This window comes from Ciconia boyciana, chromosome 1, assembly GCF_034638445.1.
Source record: "Ciconia boyciana chromosome 1, ASM3463844v1, whole genome shotgun sequence".
Classification (NCBI taxonomy): Eukaryota; Metazoa; Chordata; class Aves; order Ciconiiformes; family Ciconiidae; genus Ciconia; species Ciconia boyciana.
The window spans coordinates 179,013,801-179,030,305 of record NC_132934.1 but is presented as its reverse complement, the minus strand read 5'-3'; the positions used below and the strand labels follow the sequence as shown (position 1 = coordinate 179,030,305).

Genomic DNA, 16,505 nt, shown 5'->3' with positions numbered 1-16,505 from the left:
ATTTTCACCTGCTAGAAATTTAAATCATATTTGTTTGTGCTCCTCCTGCACAGGTTGATGGCAGCATAAAGTATTGAGGGTTGGAAAAGAATGTAGTTCTCTTTCTGTAGCAATAGTCACATCATTTACTTTCTGTCCTTGATAGAATTTTTTTCAAATATATTACGTTTTAAAAGGCACTCCTAATTTAAAATAGTTGGTGTTATTTGGGTTTTCGAATTATTACTGTATTTCTGGTTTTAATATAGAACTCAGGGCACCTCTGGTTTGAAACTCAGCACCTTCAAAAATAGGTTACTTTTATTGATATGTCTTTTTCAAGGTTGATAGGCTTTTTTTTCTTTTTTCTTTTTTCACTCTGCTGCAATAAAAGGGGTTATATATCCACACAAATTTTCCTTATAAGAAAGTATTTACCGCATTTTGATATGACTTTATTCTACTCTCAAAAGAAAGACTGAGGTGTGGTAAGTGCTGACTTTTCTATATGCTACCACTGTACTGTTACAAAGACTCATGCAAGAATGCTTATTACATGTCCTTAAGTATGCCTAACAAATCTGGGCTAGATTCTGTCACCTTTGTGCTGGGTAAGTAGCACTTTACCCAATTCAAATAACTCATTTTGAGTAAGTTCCTACTTACCATAGGAATGACAGAATGTGGCCCTCAGGACTTATCTTTTGTTGTATATTCCATTCTTATACATATTCGTATGAACCAAATGGACCATGATATGCTTAGAAAAATAGTTGGAAATTCAGAATGGAACAAAGAAACTAACCAACCAACAGCAGTAGAAAGAAAGAGAAATTAACAGGAATAAAGTCCCTTAGGCATCTGCCCAAGAACTAACACAACACAATCAGGAATTCAGAACATTTATTGCAAGAGCTGAATAACTAAATAATGTTGAACTGGCAAAGCAGTAACAAGGATAACTGGTTAGATATTTATTCTGTCAAAGTCATCAAACATCCCTCACAAACTGACATAAGTACTGCAATAAGCAATGCACCCCTAACCCATTTTTATGCCTTTTATACTGTGGAGGGGAAAAAAAGTAAAAAAAGTGAACTGCTATATACAAAACAATAAAGAAGAAAAAAAAAGCTTGTGTTTTTGGTAAGAATTAAAATCACCTTCAGATTAGCTTAATTTGTTACTTTAAGTACTTTGTTAAAGTAAATTTGTTACTTTATGTTTCACTGTGGCATAAGTAACTTTTGCTTTTTTCTGTAAGGACTTTTTTTTTTCTTTTTTTTTTGCATGCTATTTATTTGTGTAAATCATCTGTCATGCCTTAACAAAAACCATCTAAAAATGTTTGGATTTGGATTTGCTTTGCGTGCAACTTAGATCTTATTAACATTAGGAGTCACTCTGCTGGTTTGACTGAGGTGACATGATACTGGTACCTGCCAGGCATTGACCAACTATGATAACAAACAGTTAAACAGCAATAATTAGAGATTTAACCCTTTAGTTCCCCCAACTAGCCTACCAGGAGAATGCTCTGTTACATCATGAAGGCACAACACATTAAATATTCTGTGGCTATGGTCTAAAAACACTTGTGTTACTACAACATTAACGCAGATGAAGATCAACACAAATGCTGCTGTTTCAGCAATACAAACTGTCTTAGGTATAGACACACACCTGCCCAATTGGAAAAACATGATGATTGTATTTTGCTCCCGTAGAATTTCCTCCGTATATTCCAGCTGAGATCAATGTCAGCTACTACTCATTAAATGACAGACTGCAGCTAATTTGATCAAGGATTCCAAAAGAACAGCTTTCCCTCTTACTCACCACCACAAATTTAAATATTCTTCTTTTGTTTTGCAGTTTCCCTGTTTTACAAAACATAATGGAAGTTTTAAAAAAAAAATTGCTAAATATTTAAGCCCTTACACAAGTCCTTTCATTTAATATTAAAAAAAAAAAAAAAAAAAAAAAAGAAGAAGAAATTCTACCTGAATGCTGGCATCATTTGCTACTACATAGAAAGAAAATTTTTTTTTTTTCCTTTCTACAACCAACCTTCCCTCCCACCCCACCACTCCTTTTTTCATTTCTAACACAAGTGTTTTGATTTCCTTGGAACATTGTGTGTCAGACAGACTACTAACACAGAAACACCACCACTGAAAATAAAAGCAAAACAACAGGAAGCAAATGAAAGAAAGTAAAAAGCAACTGTGAAACACAGAAATATGCTACAGTATCTTTTCAAGTGAACGTTATAAGTACACAAAAATTGTAAGTAATAATTGTTTCTATTTACAAGTATTTGAACACTGATCGACTTATAAGTGTCCACTAACATTGTTAATAGCACAATAGGTTTAATGTTTACAGTTTCAGTTGTTTTGTTTGCAATATGATCTCAAGTATAACGGTCCCAGCATAGATCAATGACAACAAAAGCACAATTTTCTAACTGGATATGCTTTTCAATCATTGCAATCCACTGAACTTTCTCACTCTCTCACTCTCCAAATACATCTTCTGTTGTTCATAGCAGCAGTCCAGGGTCAAAAAACAAACAAACAAAAAAAGGATATTTGCAAACTGGAGAGATCTCTGCAGATTTTAATCATGTCTATTTAACAAAACCACACAACTAGTAGAAACACTCTTTCACGTTGCAGGACATCATACCTTCCACGGTGCTAACATAAAGATATGCATATCTCTGCTAGGTGAAGCATAGTTCTAGAGGTCTACCCAGTACATAAAGCTCTGACACACACACAGTATTAGCAAGTCTAAGTAGGCTAAAGTCATTGGTCCAAAGTAACCATTTCTTATAGCTGATGCTCCTTTGGACTCTCAACACCTCCTGAGGCCTGTTTATAAGACTTCAAGTTGGCCAGAGGAATGTCAGTCATGTGGTTGCCAGTGTTGAAATGGCCCTCACTGGAACCATACTGCTTTCGGTCACTGAACTGATTTCTGTTGCTATCTTCTTTCCAGGTCCTGGTCAATGTGTGTCCATTAACTAGTTTGTCCTTCTTAACCCATTCTTTCTGAGGTGCAAAGGTGGAGAGAGGAGACTTTGGCTGTTGGTATGTGCCCAAGCTGGGAGGCATCCAACAGTTGTCTGAGTGACCCAAAACCAGGCATTCTTGAGTACACATCTCCGTAGCTTCAGCTAACCCTCGTGGCCCAAGAGGCCCATCTGTAGAAGAAAAACAAACAGAAAGAGGAAGAGAGAGAAAAAAAGACATAATATTAGATCATTATATTTGGCATTACATTTATACATATACCTCATGAGAAAATTAACAATGATTTTGCAACAAAATATTGTCCTGGTAAATTCTAGATACGTTTTCATTCTGTTAGAGTAGTTGCTTTGTAGGGTATATACTCTCTGTGTATGCTACCTACGTAGTTTCCAAAAGTGGAAATACAGTTCAATTAACCCTAAGTTATCAGTCTCAGATCCTACTATGAATAAATTTAACTGCCTTTTTCAGTCACACTAAGAAAATAGAGCTAGGTAGGTGAAAATGTCAGAGGAAGTAAACATACCCTTGCAGATTCTGAGTGAGAATTAATGTTGCTTGTAAAAGCCTATAGTCTGGACATATTCTCTTCTGCTTTCAACTCACTTTACTGCTGCAGAGCCTTGGTGAACTAACAGCCTATCACAAACTGAGAAACATTTATACTATCCAAAAATGGGCTTGCCCAGAGGAATGCTTTATATGCAAGATTATTCTAATGTCTACTATTTTACAAACTTGGGTTAGTGAATAGTTCTGGACATCTACCCAGTATATAAAACTCTGATGCACACTCCCAATAAGTAAGAAAGAAGTTAAACTTTGCTGGATTTAATATGAAACCATGAAACACTTCAAAACATTGCAACAGGAAAGGGAATAAAACCTATAATTCTTCTGACCATTAAACACGTCTCAGATAGCTGCTGTGCAACTATAAAAATCAAACAGTAAATAAAAAAAAGAAGGCTCATGTAAATCTTACGCTTGATAAAGAACTGTTCTCATAATTATTTGTAAGTCAGGAATGTGAGACTGCAGGAGACAGAAATGAAGTCTGCTGAATTTCTATGCATATTAAATATCCACATCATTTTTCACACACTACTGAGGACACAGCTGGCCAGCTGCAGGCATCTTGCAGTCAAGCAGACAGGTCACCCATGTCTTCAGCAGCACTAAATTCCCCTCAGACTTATTGCATTTCTAAATGGTTGAATTTGCTCATCTGATCAGACTGGATGTATGAGGAAGGGCAAGCCAGGAAAAAGGCAGAGAAATCACTTTTTGTGCCTTTGTTAGATACTTCTCAATATCTGAGATATGCTTTGTCATGATTCTTTGCTAACTGTATTGTAATTTTGAGCAAGAATTTTTAAATGCCTTTTTTGACTTCAGAATAAATCAACTGGCTAGTGCTGCAGACATTCAAAGAGTTAAGGAGACGTTTTTCCTTGATTAAACAGCCCAGTGACAGGAAGGAAATTATAGATCGATTTTTGAGAAAGAACCTTAGCAGATAGGCATGAATAGTGAAGTTATGAAGCATCTTAAAAAGCAGTACTAATCAGAAGAAAAATGTCAGTAGTGTCTCAGCAAAAAATGTGTATTTTTATAATAATGTAATTGAGACTCAAAATGATAAGTGAGGACACTCTAACAAAGATTTCTGTGTTACAATGCCAAAGAATAATTCATTCTCTTTTACGCCATGCATGTGCAATAAATTGCCACTAGTAAGAGATCTTTTTCTGAATACTGAAATTATCCCAATTAATTTTATGGAAATTTCTATTCTTTCCTAGTTGTTTTTTTGGTTTTGTTTTTTTGTGGTTTTTTTTTTTTTTTTAACTGGCACACAACAACTTACGGTAGTAAATTCCACAGATTATCAGCCACTGCTTTCACACACACATATAGAAAATGCAATCAGGCATATTTCTACATGTTACAATGTAATTAGTTAATCTTCTTATCTCTGAGTAGCTCCTCTTCCTCAATATCTGGAGAATATCCAGTACGCTGTTGATGTGACAGAATATGATAAACTATAATAAAAGTTGCTTCTGCATTCCCCTTATAAGAAAGTGTCCTATCGCTGACAACTAGAACATGAAAAATGTATAGAATCAATGCTACTTTCCATTTGGGTCAATACAAAATGAAATAATTAAACCAGAAGCATTAGGAAAAAAAGAAAAAGCGACTGTAAAGTAGGAGCTTAGCAGAGATTTCAATGGAACCAAGAATCTTGGTTCTAAAATGAGAACTGTGATAATTCCCTGGAAGAGAGAGAGTCTTTTTTCTATAAAGCTCTTCTTTGAATCCTTTAGTATGAAGTTATAATCAAACTGAGGCAGGTACTTACTACAAAAAAAAAGCAATAATAAGTAAAGGAAGTAGTCACGGTATATTGTTAACATTTCCAAAGGTTAATCTATAGGTTAAAAGCTGATTTTTTTTTTTTTGCTGACAACAGAATTTCAATTTTAATTAGTTTTTTCCCATTTTCAGAGGAAGAAAGTGAGAAGTGGCATAACTATTTTCAACCTGCCTGCTCTCATAGTACAATACTATCTTGCTGACCAAGAAGGAAAGGTTTGGCAGGGATTAAAACTTTCAAAACACAAAGAGAACCCTTCACCACAGAATGACACATTTCAAGAAATACAGTGGATGCACTCTGTGCTTCCAGTCTACAGTGAAATAAAAGGTTAACAGGAGAGCCTTCAGTACTATAGTTCTGAAGGGCATAAGTTACTTTTCCTGTTTAGTTAAATAAATTTCAAGAGATAAGATATTTATTTCCATTTAAAATTTAAATGAGTAATAAGCTGGTTTTACTTAGGACTAAATATGCATATGGCCCTATAAGCTATATGTCAAGCTCTTTGGAAGATTTACTTCATGTGTTTTGCTCTCTTTAGTAACAATTCTAGGCAGTTAATGCTGTTAAACTCAGAATGGATTATAACTATACTTTGCTTTAGCCATTTTTAAGTTGATAAACTTTCTGGAGAGCACTGGAATATTTAGATATCTGTTACTGCGAGCGGCAGATGGTAGCAATGCTGAGATGATCGCCTGTTCAGGAGGAGCAGCTCCTTGGGTTTTTTTGGTTTAACAAAATACCACTGTCCCACTTAGACGTCAAAAATTAATTATTGTGTGCAAGTCCTCCTCCAGTCAACCTTCCCTATGCAGAGATTGCAAAGGCAAAACCATGGCAGCCTCTGTAGTGGGCCATATACAATTTGTTTATGGATGTAGGTTACACCGAGTGACAGTTGTATACAGACTGAGGCCCTCTCCTTTTAGGAGAGGACTGGGAATCCCAGGAGAACCCCTGTAGGACACTTCTTTTAGCTGTATAACTGTTCAAATAGCTGTGAGGTATGTTGTAAATCTGCATACACCTCTACATATGCCTGTACGTAAAAATCTATGAATAAAATGCATGTCCAGAATTGAGAACAAGTTCAGCCTCCTACTCAAGTGAGTATGCATATTTTCAAGTACTCTGACTCATGCTTTCCAATCTGTAAAATACAGGAAGATTTACTTATGAAAATAATGTGGGGTTTAAGTTAACAAAATGCCTTGCAATACTTCATTTAATGTATAATTAACAATTATTATTTTAATCACTTTTGGTGTAAGCCATCACAAGAGAAAAATAAATCACAAAGCATTTTTTTTTAGAATTTCAGATTTTTAAAATAATATATTTTACTGTTGAGCCACTACAAGGAATTATCATGCTTACTGATTCAGGAAAAAGGCAGCTTCATTCATAATACATGTGGTGCCTGTCACACCTGATCTCCAGTTAAGGCCCTTAGATACAAGCATAATGTTTTTGTAAATATTAGTGCTAATGATGCTGATGATCATGATTTAGGGGACTCTATTAATGTCCTACTATGAGATATAGGAAAAAGATGAAAAACGGATTTGGGAAAAAAAGAACCTCACCTACAAAAAAAAAAAAAAAAAAGACAATCTTTCAACAATATGTCTTTTTTCCAGCATCTGTTTTGTGTAATTATGTTCTCAAGTATAGACAGTTCATTCTTTTCTAAGGTTCATTATTCAGGTTGCTATTCAGTAGCATAAAGCGAAATGGTCATGAGCAGTATGATGGGAGAGAGATCTTCTGGGGGTAGCTTGCATTGAAGAGTTGGCTGCTTTGTATTGAGAAAGCATAATGTTGACTTAATGGTAATTATCTTTCTCCTCCACCACTGCTGAACAATAGCTTTCACCCAATTTTCTAAAGTTGTTTCATTTCCACATACAATGACACCACTTAAAAACCTGTTCCTGCTGCTTTAATTTTATAATTGCATTAATTTGTTTCCTTTCTCTTCATAAAAATGTCACTGAAATTTCTGTATCAAATTTCTCCACACTGAAGTACTTTATTGGTATATGGGGTTTTTTTTTTCAAAGTATTTGTTCTCCGAACAATCCGTAATACATGAGGCTGGTTATCAGTCTTGGCTGCTTGAATATATAATGACACAAGTGCTGATAAAACTGTACAAGCCATCTGTCTCTGGAGCTAAATGTTTTGAAAGCAAACACAAAAATGCATAACAAACACTCCCTTAAATTGTCTTTGTAAATATTTATATCAGATCTCACCCCAAAATGCTTTTTTGTTGTTATTTTATTCTTTTAATAGCTGTCAAGCAGATGCATGACTTGCCTACTTAAAAGCAGACAGGTATAAGAAGGAAAATAATGTATGCCACTCAAAAGCTGGTCATACCCTAATGCTAAAATTTCTGTGTGGTCTTTTATCTCTTTTTATTATACCCAGAAGCTAAACTGCTATTTCATTGATTAACTTACTGCTGCAATTAGCAGCTAGTTTCTGGAGTGTTGACCAGCTGCTTTTCAACCTGCTTCTTTAAAAATCTCTTGCTTAAAGCCAGAAAATTCATTCTTCAATTCTGAAAGAGTCAAGACCACATGATAAGTTCCACTCAGGGAGACTTTTTGTCCTCAAAAAAAATGAATGGGTACTCTTTGCCTGAGGGCACTAACATTAAGTATAGTGGATTTGAACATGGCCATAGCTGTGTTTTAGGCAATCATATTTACTTAACTTTTCATATTGCATCTTAAAAAGAAAAAAGAAAAGATAACAACAGCAACAACATTTTCAGCTCTATTTAAACCCAAATACAGAAAGCTTTGTTAAGCTTTCATGGGCTACTTTATTAAATGACCTTTTCTGAGACCACATGTTTTTACAGCCTTCCCCACATATACTGGAATTGAAATGGCATTATTACATTTCATAGAGGTTTTGCAACTACTGTATATAATAAATATAAAACCTGGAAAATGGTTTATAATGAAAAAGGTTCTTTTGACTTTTTTTTTGTCTAAAATATCAGCCAAATAAATGAGAAAGACTGTTCTTTATTTCCAGTCTGTTAAAAAAAAAATCCAAGACTACAAAGCCACATACATGCTGTGCTGCATGTGTTTTCTTGGTATTATTAATTAACAGCAAGAGTCTTCAGTGACTACTAAAAATATATTTTTAGTGGCTTGTTCATGGTCATTCCACCTGGCACAGTCAGTGCTGATAAAATCACATTCTGTCCCCAAATCACCTTGTTCCAAGGGCCCTGGATCCCTACCATTGCTGTTACCAGTTTTGGTCAATTTATTACCCCCACCTTGTAACCTGCTGCTTCTCTCTCCCCTTCCTGGAGCTGCATCCTCTGTACTCACATATAGATCAAGAAACCCCTGCTAGTTCCTGTTCCCTGTCTTGGCCCAAGCTTCTTTTTCATCACTACTGAACTAAATAATACTGTAAGGTTAGCCTATATCTGCATTACTTAGCAGAGATAAGCTGCCAGGATGCTTAATTAGCACAGTAACAGGAAGGACAGGAAGATGGGGTGGGGGGGTGGGGGTAGGGGCAGGACACGACACGGGGCAGGGGTCGTAAAGGTGTGGGGGAGGTACTGCCCAGAAATTCAGCAACTAAAGTATTTTCTGAAAAGACAGGAAAGCCTGGCAGAAGAAGATTTTCTACACAATTATGTGAAGTACTTAAGTGATCCAGATGGGTTCCACAGAAATGTCGCTAAGATCCAAACTATAATTTCAAAAATCATGCGTGACTTCTTTGATTCCATGGGCAGCTAAATTTTGAAATGCAAGATTATTCAGCTACTTGAAATTCTGCTTCTACACAGAATTGCCTCAATTTTCTGATGATTGTGATTACTTCATGACTAAATCTTTTCAGAGTTAAGAAAGTAAATGTTCCCTTCATACCTCAAATATCTCAATGTGGTTGGCATTTTAACAACATATGCCAACAGGTTGTAGCTTTGAACAATACAGCAGTGCAGTACGCTGTCCCCGTCTGTCCCCCGTCTCCTCCCCCCCTGCAGTTTATACCCATAGGCTGGTTACAGAAAGGACACCTGCCTTTTGTTACAAACATTGTGCAGAGGCCACTTGTGGTTAGAACATTTCTGGAAGGTTCAGCTCCAGTTCCCTTTTCTTCCTGATAGATTCTGGCCCCTCTGTCCTATAGATATGCAAGAATCAACCTCAATCTTGGTAAAAAGAGCTCTTCTGGTAAATGAGAAACAGTTCTGTAATCCCTCCTTCAGAGAAGGAGACTATACTATGATTTCTTACACACCTAGGGAATGCTGAAATTAGTAATCTACTGCAGAAAAGTGTCTGTTAACACCATGATCACTATTAGAAAGTATCCTGTATTTCTTGTCTTGAGTTTCTTTCACCTATAGCTGCTCCAGTGCAAAAGCTACAATGAAAGGGAGTGTTACTTAGATTGCTTGGTTGCTTTTTTCTGCTATCCTTCCTAGAAATTTAATACCTTTGCCATTTACAAGCTACACCTCCATCAGTAATGGTTCTGTTGTCAATGTTATTTTTATCTAGCCTAACTTTTTGCACCCATTTCCAATTACTTTTTCTGCATTGACATACATGTATATAAATCTGTATGCATTTCCATGTGTGCATGTTCAGGAAATAGTCATGTACCATAGAATCCACACTTTGAAGCACTGGCAGCCTAGACAAATTTTTAGTTCCTTGCATTTTCCAAAGCAAGACACCCTCCAAGAGCTGACACCTTCCAAGAAATGGAATTCATTTTACAATGCTTTGAAGAATAAAGCCCTTGGTTTCCTAGACCTGCTTACCTACACACACTTTGGAAGGAATTTTGTGGCCTATTTCTGCAGATGGGAACAAAAAGGGTGCTTTATCTACTGTCCAGCTACATGCAGGGCAGGTGTCACAAGACTAAGTTTGCATGTTGCTATGCCTAAGCAAATACACTTAGAGAAAGCACATAAGGAATTTCAGCAGAGTTTAGTAGTTTAGAGTTGTTAATAATCCCATGAAGTCTTCCAAACCAGCTTGTTTGGAAATGTAAAGTTCAGTCTACAAGCAGGCCACATTTACATCTCTCTGCCCCTGCCATCTAAACACACCCTTGAAATTGGTTCAGCTGCATGGTATTATACTTCTGGTTTAGTTCTGGGTTTTTTATAACACAAATTATTTAATACTAAATTTATTTGGGACTTAACTCTTAGTGAAATCTTAGAGTAAGAAATATATTTTTATAGCCTAGTGATAGTTCCTCTTGGCTGCTTGAAAAGCCACAGAGATTTAACCAAATTCTAGCCCTCAGTTGTCCACAGAAGATAAGAAGCAGTCCATTTCCTAATCTCTACTGAATACACTTTATGCAACTGCCGAGCTTGTGAGATACTAGGGGTCAAGTTTGCTTAGCATTGTCAGTCTTTATGAATAGATAGATGAGTTGATTAATGTTAGACTTGTCACCATTCTGCAGGCAGGTTAGAACACTCTTTGAAATCACAAGGGCATGGTCCATGCAAGCAAGGGTGTAGGAAGATGCCACAGGAGGCGTTCCAAAGCAGTCATGATCTGGAGTGGTGCTGAACTGTCTGAACAGCTCAAACCTGGATGATTCAGTGCTCTTCACTGGTCATAAAAACCCAGCTCTCTTACTTAACATGGATTGCACATTGCCTAAGTTCAGATCTCTATGCCACCCTTCTTTTTTTTTCAGAATTTAACTGGGCGCAACTTTATATCTTGGGTGCAACTATAACTAGGTGCAACTTTAAATCTAAAAAAGTAGGTTCATTAGATAATCTAGCAGCTCTTTCTGGTCTTAAGAATCTATGTATCAGCAAACATTAACATAAAACTGTACTCCATAAACTTTCGCTGACAAATGTAGCAATTGTAGCGTAGCCTTTAGAAATACAGAAGATACAAAATAATATCTGGGATTGTTATTCTGGTTTAATGCATTCTGTCATTAAAAAACAAACAAACAAAAAAACCCCACACAAACAACTGCAATTTGGATTCTCTGTTTAAGTGTCACATTGTGGATGCAAACAGTTACCTTCCAGTGAGAGCAGGAGAAAAGAAGTGCAAACAGGATTTGGCAAAACCCCCTTTTGTTAACAAATAAATAAAGATTAAATGTTTTACACATCTCTCATACAGATTTCATTCTTTGGTCACAGATGAAAAGCCAACATTTGCAAATGGAGATAGTCCAAATACAATAATACATGGGCAGGCAGAACAACAGATTCTCTCCCTGAGAGGATATTGTTATTTAGACAGACTTGGTGGCACACAAAAAGCAAAAAAATATAAATAAATTTGCACCCATCTTCAGCATGGCATGGAACTCATCCATCTTCTCGTCCACTGAAGCTACTCCTACGAAGAATCCTATCTCATCTAATCTTATTTCCTCAAAATTAATTTTTTTTCCTCCCATACATTTAATTTTAGCAGGACGATCTAACAAATCCAAATTCCATAGAGGATCCAAATGAACCTTCTAAATTTGATTGGATCACTTAATGAGACCAAAGCACAGTCAGTGTTCAAGTATTTGGAATAATATTAATTTTCAGCATGAATCTTTTTTCGTTATGTAGCTCTTCATTTTGCTGCCTAAAAAAGTCTTTATTCCCAAAAGGTGATGATGGATGGTTATAATAAAATATTTATAAAGCATCCCATGGTCACAATCATTTACTATCTTTTTTTCTCTCACACCTAAATATTTATAGTACTTGATCAAAATATTTTGTTGAATTGATTTGCAGGCAACCTGCTGAGACAGCACCACTTTTGACATGGTCACATTTTCTGATCTATTAATATGCCCCAAACATGAACCTGCTGTCAGTCAGAAACAACTTAAGTCTCAATTTGGAAGATTATGTCAACTGTTTATCACAAAATCAAATTTTAGTGAGTAATTTCTACAAATTGCATCTGAGAAAAGCTAGGTTTCAATGTGAAAAGAGGTGTTATTCAAAATGAGAAAGACTGGCAGAATGCTATGAAACTGAGCTGAACAATATTTATTTCAACACTGTACAGTTTTGTAAACTTTTTATGCAGCTGCTATATGCCTGACCATTAACTAATGTACAGCAGAAAAAATAAAACCAGTCAACTTGAATTTAATTTGATTTTTATTATTTTTAAAATAAGTCTAAATTAAAGAGTGTTTTTACCAATCACTCTCAAATTACAGTAAAAGCCTGATCTTCTGACTTGTGATAAATACAGATCATGCCTTGAGGGCAGGCATGATACCTTGTGACTTTATCGAAGTAAGGGTATTGGCTTTACTAATCCATAACTGAATAAAAGCAGAATTCATCATCATATACATATATATGATGTACTGTGCCATCTGTACAAAAAAATATATAATGTGTTTCACTTGTATATATATCACATATATTTTCTGTATTTTTACTTTTATACTTATTATATATATATTCTATCTATCCATCTAAGTTCTTTATTTTCATTTAACAACAGAATGGAATGAATAGAGTAATGCATTTTGAAGTGAATGGAATCACTCACAAAATAAGCAACTTAATTGCTGTGTTCAAGCTGGGTATACAGTCATCCTAAGCTCCTTCTGTTATCAGTGGAGAGAGAAGCATTTGCACAAAGTGATTCAGGTCTCTGAAGACCTGGCTCACTTTCTAGAGGTGTGAGTTTCTGTCCATTGATAAAAAGGGAATCTGTGGATGGTGATTACATCTAGCTCTATGTATTTAAAATGGATGTTATGAGTCTAGATCTTTGTTGCCATTACAGAAGATGTTAGATTAATTCACTCTGATCTCTTGAAAATGCACTTGAATAAAGTTTTTCCATTATAAGCAAAATGGTTCCAGCAGCCAGTGAATAAACCAGCAGGCAGCTACACTATCCAAAATACCCAAATGGCAGTGCATCTCAAGCATACTCGGGAAGGAATATTCTGTGAAACCTGGAAGAGTCTTACTAGAGGGAGCCTGCTATAGTCAAGTTAACTTTCAAAAAATTAATACTTCAAAACTGTTCTAGTTTCCAAACTTTGAAATAGGTGGAAGACCCTGAAATGCTGCTGTTTATAAGAGAGAGAAGACTGTGATTGCTGAGGTTTCCTAAAGTCTTAAAAGTAAGGCAGATAATATAACTAAAAGCCTGGAAAACATAAAACTGAGAAAAAGTGAAAATTATTAAATTTATGGGCCAGATTAAGAAAGGTGTCTTTGTAAGTTTATTGCACTACAAATCTATTTGAGTTTTAAATTAGGGAAAAACTTTACATTCAAAGACGCATATGGCTTTATTTACTGTACTTATCTCCAGGATATTCTCAGCCCATACACAGGATTAATGAAACTCAAACCATCTATTAAATTCTAGTAGTTTTGTTAGTTTTTATTAATCTTCTTTGATGAGTTATTCAGTAATTCTCCCCAAATATCTCCAGTTCTCTTGTAAGCCCCAGGTATTACCAATTTTCCTGTAATCTTGAAATATAACTAATAATAATATTCAGCCATTAGTTTAATATATACTTGATAGCTTAAGAACAAGGGTTTCTTTATGCTATTGCAAGAATATTTTTATAGGAGGTATTGTATTCTAATAAAATGTAACTTTTTCTTTAAAAGGACACCACATGTTTTAAAGTTGCATAAAAGTCTGTTCTTTCAAGCAAGTTCTAGAAAGAGCAGTAGGCTGAGTGTCCAACAGAACTCGATGAAAAAGACTGGAGAACTACAGAGTCTCCAAAACATGAGCTTACTACTCTTATTATGCACCACAGAAACATGTAAAGAGGAAACCAGGACAGGGACCACAGCAAGAGTTATCTTCTTATTTAATCACAAATACTAGCATTCTTCATTAAAACTAACTTTTATGGAAAAGGCTATTTTGCCATAAGCATACAACTTACTTCACTGTCCTACAACCTTTTCAGACTTCCAGCAATATGGTCCCATATTTCAGTATATTTCTGCGTATCATCTAGTTGTATTTTTAAACATTCAGCCCTATTTCCTAAGTATTATTTTCTTAACACTAGATTAAACTCTGTAGAGCAGCAAGTGCCAAAGTAAACATTTTTCCCATGATTTTTGAATAAAAAAGAGGAAAAATCAATTGCCTACTTTAAGGAATAAATGACAAATGGAAAAAAACCCCACTAATATCAAAAAGCTACAAATCTCGTACTCCAGACAGCAATTAATCTAAGATCAGAACGAAAATGCAAACATATACTATGGTGTTTAAAAATGCAATGTTAATTAAGAAATATAATTAAGACTATTTTTGCACAGAAATATGAAATTCATTCCATAATTAGGTTAATTACAACTGTCTAAACAAACATTAAGTTTAAGTTGAAATGCGTCTTTTTTATGAAGCCCTATTACTAATGTATGTTTCTTGTCACTTTCATGTTTTCCTATTTTCCTTTAGTACAATTCAGACCAAAATCAAATTTAGGTTAAACTGAATTTGTTGCAAATTTGTGGCAGATGCCTTATGTTTAAGTGCTATTATGTAAATAAATAGCTTAACTGAAAAGACCTTTTGAAGTACATTTCTCTTCGCAGAATTAGAACCTAAATCTGGGAACTCATTCTCCTAACTTAGGAGACATGAATCTGAATAACTGAAGTATGTAACAGAAGAAAGTGCTTGCATTAGGTGCCTAGTAAGCTTGATTATATTGTTGATTTTGTCTTCCATTGTACACAAAATGTATGCTTGATAAATTTCACAGGACACAGATGTCAGAGATGCCATTAAACTAATCCAGAGACAAAAGAACCATTTCCTAATTCTGCTTGTATAATGGCATCTCATTTAGTTCATTTTGTAAAACTCAGTTCAGTGCCAGTTGAGTTGTCAGAACTGCAGTCATATTACACAGAGAATACTAGAAAGTGCTTTCCTTCATTATGTCTGAGCTACAACCCTAATACAGTTCCTTCATTTTCTTTAAAAACTATGTTCATTTGCATCATTCTTTCAGAAGAGATATCCATAAGCCTCTTAATGAGCTTATATAGTTTACAGTAAAACTCCTATTAAACAAATGTTCCTGAGTCAGAACACTTCCATTTTATTAAACCATGCTTGAAAATTAATCTGTGCTCGTTTAGTCATTACATTCAATATATTGAAAATTAATATGGAAGGAATATCTGTATACACTATTTTCCAAATAATTTTGGTTAGTCACACAGTCCTATTGTAATCCTTGGCAAAAGCTATACTTCCAGGCTTCCAAATCTTACCTGGAAGACTGAAGAAAAAAATCTTTGTGATTCTAGAGGAAATCAAACCATAGTTCACATGAATAGTGAATCCACATTTAATGGAGGCTGAAAAGTTTCTTTTGTCTTCTATTTCATGAAAAATCTCAGCAAGCCAAGCCTTCCACACCTTTTACACTTGTTTTTTATTGTATTATATTTATTCATGCAAGAGAAGCTAGAAAGAAGACCACTTTAAGTTGCATCCAAATCTAAGTACATAGTAGAAAGATTGTCTGAAATCAGTGCACAAAGTGCATGTATGGTAGGTCTCCACTAACACATTTAGAGCAATATCCTGGATGGCATCTCCAGGTGTCTGAACTTTTTTAAGCAAACAAATTTTAACAAATACTATTGTTTTTTAAACGGATTAAAATGGATTGACAGAGGTGCTGAAGGAAGAATTGTTACGATGAGCACAGATCATGAACACTTACATATGTAATAGGCTCTTTACTTTCTCCTTTATGGTTGTACACAGCTTGGTTTCTCAAGTAATCAAAAAAAATCATTGGAAATTTGGAAATTTTGGTTCATATGTAAAGCAATTTTTGGGCAGGAGCATACCAAGAAAAACTGTTGTTTTGCTTTCCTTAAACCATTGTTTTTGTATAATACCAAAAGACAAGATTTGAGACCTACTTACGTCTTTAGAATTAATTTCATTGTTATAAAATGTGTCTAGAAACTTATATCCCTTGCCCAATCATATAAGAATCTGACAGTTCCTATAACATACGAGTTGCAAATACTTGGCAGTTCACTGGACCTTTTCTGTTTG

The 16,505-nt window shown here is 35.1% G+C and overlaps 1 protein-coding gene across 1 annotated transcript in view; it reads right to left on the bottom strand.

Annotated features, from left to right (window-relative positions):
* Positions 1–2,623: 2,623 nt before the first annotated feature.
* The window catches only part of PCDH9 (protocadherin 9), a 711,092-nt gene continuing 697,210 nt past the window's right edge, over positions 2,624–16,505 (bottom strand). Inside the window, exon 4 of the mRNA XM_072850104.1 lies at positions 2,624–3,190. Within this exon, the coding sequence (XP_072706205.1) occupies positions 2,817–3,190 (374 nt within the window). The 3' untranslated portion in view covers positions 2,624–2,816. The remainder of the gene's footprint in view (positions 3,191–16,505) is intronic.